The sequence below is a fragment of the Chenopodium album genome, chromosome 18, assembly GCF_948465745.1.
Source record: "Chenopodium album chromosome 18, dcCheAlbu1.1, whole genome shotgun sequence".
NCBI classification, from domain to species: Eukaryota; Viridiplantae; Streptophyta; class Magnoliopsida; order Caryophyllales; family Amaranthaceae; genus Chenopodium; species Chenopodium album.
Window position 1 is genome coordinate 47187298 of NC_137851.1, and position 6913 is coordinate 47194210.

Consider the following 6913-nt stretch of genomic DNA (forward strand, 5'->3'; position numbering starts at 1 on the left):
GGATAAGAATTACCCGGTGATAGAAAATGGAGTGTATTGTCATGCCTCTCATACCAAGCATTAGGTTATGGAAATGGTTGATTGATTTCATTTCCATCACTCAAAAATACTATACTAAAAATGCTTTTAGCCACAAATCTTAACAATTTTAGAAATGGTTACAATCTGATCTGCTCCTTAGCAGCATTAACTTACATACATGGTCATTACCCTTTCAGGCACTCTCATGCTCTCATCTCGCACTTCATAAAGTACATTTTCTCTCTTGCGTTCCTCAGTAAGAGCAATAACATAAATTTATTCACTATTACACCAAGCATTTGTCTTTAAAGTGCTCCGTATAATGAAGTAGACCAATGTCGCAAAAAGAAAAACAAAATACAATGTAGTAAATGACAAGGATTGCATAAATCCCTTGGCGCCATTCACCAGGAAAAATAAAAGTTCTCTTCCTACAACGTTATACAAATAATACAGGTATATGATGAATTGCAGCATTTTACGAGTATGAATTTTTTGCTTGTTTAATATAATGTTCAGTATGGGTTTGTAGTCCATTTTCTAGAAAAACTTAGTGTCAGCATATGTAGTCTGAAGATGTCTCATTCTCTCTTGGTGAGGAAGATCTCTGTACACTGCTTCCTTGTATCCTCAGGACTGGTAACTGAGAATTGTAAAACAACTGATTTTAGTACTATTCAAACACAAGAAACCTATGCAAAATGTCATAAACCACATTGTGTTCACTTGAACACGTTAGTACTCCCTCTGTCCCCAATTGCTTGTACCAAAGCCAGTTTTTTTTATAATACTTCGTTAAGATCTGGTAGGGTGGACATGATGAGGGAACAAAGTGGTGGGATTAACAATAAAGTGTGCGTGAGTAAAGTTGTGGTTACTCATGAACATTTAAAGCATGTGGCATTGTTTTAGGGACGGCCTAAAAAGTAAAATGAGGCAAACTCTTAACGCTTTGTTTGGATAGGAAACAAGGAAGGAAGGGAAGGGGAGGGAAAGAAGAGGAAGGGAAGAGAGAAGAAAGGGAGGGGGAGGTGAGCTCCATTTTCCCTCCAAATCACTCCAATTTTGGAGGGATTATGTTTATTAAAGAGAGGGAAAATGACTCCCTCCCTCTCCTTTCCCTTCCTTCCCTCAATCCTTTACCCAAACAAGAGAGTTTGTCCCTCTCCCTTTCTCTTCCTTTCTTTTCCTTCCATTTCCTTCTATCCAAACAAGGTGTAAGGGATGGAGGGAGTAATCAGCAAAAACAATGTGTTTCAAGGATGATACTGAGTAATCAGTTTAACATAAAAGGAGTTATATAAGACCAATAGCGTTGCATGAAGAGATGGACCTCAGACCTTGACGATCATTTATATATAAAATCAATAGAATTAGCTCACCTGTATGACCAATGGTCCTCTCAGATACAAAGATTTCATGATCATTTCCACCCTGCAAAAAGGAAGCCAGAACCTAGTTATAGAAAAACACAGATTGCGATACACATTATGGTGTCAACAGTGGACTACTGATGCAACTACTCTTAAAATGAAACAGAACAATGTTATCCATTCATACGTCTCGTAATCTTTCGAATTCTGGAGGTTAGATGCTGCCAAGATGTACACTTACTTTAAATTGCAACATGAACAGGTCATATAATAATAAAAGAAGGAACCGATAATAAAAGAAGGAACCGATGATCAAAGTACTTGAACCAAAAACATACAGCAAGCACAATAACCAACATAATTATCCATTTGGGTGTTTAACTTAACATATATTGGAGTATTTGAACAAATTTGATACTTCAGAAAAGGTAGTATCAACTTGTGATTTTCTTAAAGTTACGAAGCCTATCTCTTCAATGATTTTAGCAAGACACACCAGTCCAAAAAGTTTATCTTATAAACCCATAAAATATAATCATGTTAATCATGAGTCATGACATTATTCCTAAATCATCGGCCAACTGACTTAGCTCCTTAACAATGGGGCACTATATTCTTGCCTCTAGAGAAGCATTTCCCCGATAGGAATTCACTTTTGAGGATACCACACATGATTGCTAAGCATGGATAATTTAATTATGGGGTTATAGAGAGAACTGTTTGGTGGCATTGGTGGAACAGTCTCATTTCAGGTTTCTGCATACAGAAAATGAGTTATTAAGAGTTTCAGGAAAAGCATTCAGAAGAATAATCTAGAATGAATTGTCAGGGATATTTAAGGATTTGCCTAGAAAAGAATGATAATGCATGATGTTAGTGTAGTTACATCTAAGGATTTATCTAGAACATCAAAGTTTGATAGGTAATTATAATACAGGGTTTACCTAAAGTCAAGATATGTATATTTAACATACGAGGACAAATTGTGTATAACAAAGTAGGCTGCAACGTGTATTCTCCTCACTTATTAGAAAGGAGACTAAATCCTCATAATAACGAAGTACCACCTTTGTACATAGAGAGAAAATTCCATATCAAAGTATTCAACACACTTGTGTTTAAATCTCTTTATTATCTAACCAACAATCCAACACTTACCCTTAAGTCCCAAATCCCAATACTCTTCTATTCACCTGATTTTTGCTTTTATAAACTTTATTGAGCTTAATTAAACTTTATTAAGCCCTTTTTATCTATAATCTGAAATTGCCTGACAGCAATTTTTCTGAATTTGTCTAAATTACCAGTCTACAACACACAATGTACATGCTGAAAGCAAAAACTCAACACTATTGCTATGAAGCAAGTGGAGGAACAAAAAGTGAGACAAGAGTAGACTGATATACAGCACAATGGACAGAGAATGTAGGCATTTGAGATCAATAAAACTAATAAAAATTAAGTATACACCTCACCTCAAAAGTTTTGTCACCAAAAAAGTGAATCTCACCAAAGTCCTCAAGGTACCGCAGACTATAGGTCTTATCCCAACCTCGAGGAAAAACCTATAACATGTAAGACCTAGATGAGAATTTATATTCATTGGTAATTTTAACAGCTTTTAAAAAGATTAAGAATCACTTACATCAAAGCTTATCTGCCCTCCTATTGAAAATGTCAGATTTAAGTGACCAAATTTCTCACGCAATATAGAAACCATAGTTGAACGTATTTTTTGGACCTGTACAATATGTTATATAATCCTTAAAGATGATCATTGAAAAGCTAAAAAATCTTATCTATCTAAGAGAGTATATGCACAGGAAAACCAAGGTACTACCTTGTCATACTTTTCGAATTCATCTCTTTCTTCTTGGCTACAATTTCTCCCAATAGGTGAAACATTAATCATCCCATTTCGAAACTCTATAAATGTTCCCCTGAAAATATTAATTAGCAAAAATAATAAGTAATGCTCTTGCAATAGTATAAAGAAATATATTTGAAGATTCATACACATCCACAGATACCTTTTGATAGGAATATCCAAGTCTGCAATGTACTTCAGCGTAAAATTGATGAACTCCTGAAACAACATACTGTAAACTCAACTACACTATACAGAAAATTAATACACATACCAATAATCCACAGCAGGGCTGACCGGTTCAGATATGTCCAACACTTTAACTCTCAGGACTTTCTAACACTAAACCATACCTAAAGTTGCCCATTATCCATCAAGCAACCCTGATACAATTATTATCCAAATTAATGATATTAACCATGGTGTTCTTCTTAGACAATCCCCACCAGCAAGCATTCATGACTTGATTGTGTTCAACTAGAATCCTGATATGACCTCACTCAAGACCTCAAGTATAACATCCTCTATTCCTATTTACATGAAGTTCATCAACTCTTCAATTCATCTACTCTTACCTTGATATTTTCTTCTCCGAGAAGTTTCTTCAAGCTCTGCAACACCATCACACGCTCATTAGACATGGGAAGTAAGTAATCTTGTAATCTTCAACACTATTCTACTCTAAAAAGAAACCTTATCAATATGACTATTTCATCTACACACAGACATGATACCTAACACATAAATAAAAAGTGGAGCACTAAAACACTTGGCATTTCTCTTGCACACCAATTACCAAGCTTCCTTTATAGAAAACTATACATAAACAATTCATAAATATGCATATAATGCTTATGATTGTCTGGTAAATAGGAAAGTATTTGTATATGTCAACAATATGCAATCACCTGTTTTATTAATCATTTTCCATTATTTGACTAATAATCATAAAAGCGAAGTTTGTTATTTGAAATTAAAGAACAAATATATTTTTCTCAACATAATAAGTTCATACAAACTGACTTCTTCTACAGCTCAGGCAACCAAACTGTAGTAGTTAATCAAAAAACAAAGAAATTACATGAAAGTTAGACTGATCCATTGTCTCCAACATTTGATTGGAACACATGCTAAATGAGGCAAACAACTAAAAGACCAGGAACAAACTAACCAAGCTTTAAAAAAAACTTCAGATTCCAACATGAAAACTTTTTTGTTCCAGATAAAGATGCTAAGTGAACTGATATGATCCAATGTTATAGCAGATTCAGTATATATATTATCATACACGAGGTTTAGATGATTACCATGATGCCAATCTCTACTCCATCTTTATAAGCCACAAGTCCATTCTCCGCGAAAACATAATCATAGTCATTAATTACTGTACAAACAAAACAAAGATAATGAAATTGTATGAGAAGTAAGGTCAAAGCAAAAATTTCCTATTCTATTTGATCATCCAAAACTAACTTTATTTCAAGATAAGGATTGAAATTTGTAAGTGATAGGATACCAAATTCAATATATATAAAACCCAATACAATGTTTGGTGACAAATAGAATTCAGAATTTACTATTCTGTCTGCAGAAAAACGATTAAAGATGACAGAAAGAGTGCAGAAAATAATGTGTTGATAAGCTGACCTGTCTTTCCAAGTTGCTCAGATATCTTAATTAAGTCTGATCCTCCAACAACACCAACAGGAACAACCTGTAGTAAGCGGGTTATACTAGATGAAGAATTTCCCCAACTTTTTCTACTGCTAAATATTAATTATGAATACACATTTTAACATCGCCTACAGGGCTACAGGGCCTTCTTTTCTTCCCATTATTTTCCCAAGAAAGAGGTGTTCAAATTAATCTGAGGTAGATGAAGTCTAGAACAGAGGGAGAAGTTATTATCCCTTTAAATTTTCTTAATTTTTTCATTAGTATAGCTGCATCAATATTAGCTGCTCGACATAAAATCTAATCGGCATATATTGTGCATATTGGATTTGAATGAGATGAGAAACAAATAGAACATTTAATTTCAAAACACAGTGCAAAATTTGACTTTCATTAACATCAAACACTTCTAAAATTAAATTTGATAAGGCAGTGGAGTTGTGCAACTATGGAGTACCCAAACTTCAAGAATGTACCTTTCGCAATTCTTTCATGAATTCCAGCATTTCAGGCGTTACCTCCTGCCAATGAAAATGCAAAATTAGGGAAAGTTTTCATAAAATAATTGAGTATTGCAAATCACACTTCAAAATTCCTTTTCTATAACAACATAATTATATTTTTTGAGATGCAGATCTGCACGCAAAACCATTTAAAACTGATGAAATTAAATCATACTAACATCCAAAATTCAGCAAATAGAAATATGCATTACAAAAATCAAAAACAATAAATGTATAGTTTCCAATTATAAGAATTGAGGGAAAAGAAACACCACCTTTCTAGGAGCAGTAAGTGTGCCATCGACATCGAACAGCGCGATTATTGAGGGCTTAGCAGCCATTTTTGAGCAATAAATTTCACCTGTCATGAGTTTGCAAGTCGTAATCGTATTATAATCTCATTCTCACACACAATTTCCAATTCAAATTGAAGATCAGAGTTCAAAAATTGGTAATCAGTGATAACAAAGTAACTAATTAACTTAAATTATCAACTCCGAAATTTTGCAAGATTATCAAAATTACATAGTAGATGAACTAGATCAAGCAGATTACAAATGGGAAGTACAATCAAACATCAAATAGATCTGAAAATCATAATGTAATCTTAAACATAATTTCACTTAACTACAAATTAGTAACTAAAAAAATTGAAATTGCATTAGATGTAGTAATTTGCATAATCAAAAGAAGAGTTGAGCTATCATCATCACCGCCACCTCCGACGGAATGGCGACCGCTGGAAACAGTGGCAGTCACAAATCAGAAGAGGAAAAAAAGAGAGAGAAGAGGAGACCTGAATAATGAAATAGCGACGGCGTTGAATTCCGGAAAATGTGATAGCAGGAATGCAAGGAGAGGGAAGATCTAGCAGTAGTGATGCAGGAAGTAAGGGAGGAAACTAGCATATAAAGAAGAGAAGGCTATCTTTCAAACCAAGAAACCAGCGGGTCTTCTTTTTCCTAACATGGGGGATAAGTTTTTATTTATTTATTTATTTATTTTGGCAATGCATGGTTTTAACAATTACAGAATTACTCCATCCGTCCCTTATTAATTACTACCTCCGTTTTTTTATTAGTTAAAACATTTTGAGTTTAGCATTATTCACACACTTTTCTTTGACCATATTTTGTGATATACGTGATGAAAAATATAATCATGTGGGGTCTTGTTAGATTCGTCACGCTATATATTTTCAAAATATCAAATTTTTATAATTTTTTCTTATCGATAATTAAAGATATTAACGGTTGAAATCGTGTATTGCCAAACGTGACTAAAGAAATTGTCAACTAAAAAGAAACAGAGGAAGTATTACTCATTTCTAATATTTTACGGGAATTAATGAATTAAAAGTTTCTAGAATTTCTTCTAAAGAATTTCACAATGATTATCTCTACCCTTTTAAAAACCAGAAGTTCTGTTACTATTTGAAATCTACAGTGCAGTACCGCTTTTACCCTTGTTTTTTT

The 6913-nt window shown here is 33.6% G+C and overlaps 1 protein-coding gene across 1 annotated transcript; it reads right to left on the reverse strand.

Moving 5' to 3' along the window:
• Nucleotides 1-278: 278 nt before the first annotated feature.
• LOC145592461 (phosphomannomutase-like) lies at nucleotides 279-6411 on the reverse strand. The gene is made up of 12 exons (XM_081648914.1): nucleotides 6235-6411; nucleotides 5714-5799; nucleotides 5412-5456; nucleotides 4909-4975; nucleotides 4569-4645; nucleotides 3837-3872; nucleotides 3425-3480; nucleotides 3235-3334; nucleotides 3040-3135; nucleotides 2870-2959; nucleotides 1404-1455; nucleotides 279-664 (listed from the first exon to the last, which is right to left on the reverse strand). The coding sequence occupies exons 1-12, from the start codon at nucleotides 6344-6346 to the stop codon at nucleotides 603-605; spliced, it is 879 nt and encodes a 292-aa protein (XP_081505040.1). The 5' UTR covers nucleotides 6347-6411; the 3' UTR covers nucleotides 279-602.
• Nucleotides 6412-6913: the final 502 nt, after the last annotated feature.

Bases quoted from the DNA above. Each gene is read 5' to 3' on its own strand.
- LOC145592461 (XM_081648914.1), bottom strand. From the start codon at position 6,346: ATGCTAGTTTCCTCCCTTACTTCCTGCATCACTACTGCTAGATCTTCC. The intron at 4,976-5,411 runs GTACATTCTTGA...CGCTTACTACAG, and splicing joins TCATGAAAGAATTGCGAAAG to GTTGTTCCTGTTGGTGTTGT. The intron at 665-1,403 runs GTGAGCTAATTC...TACAATTCTCAG, and splicing joins GAGGACCATTGGTCATACAG to TTACCAGTCCTGAGGATACA.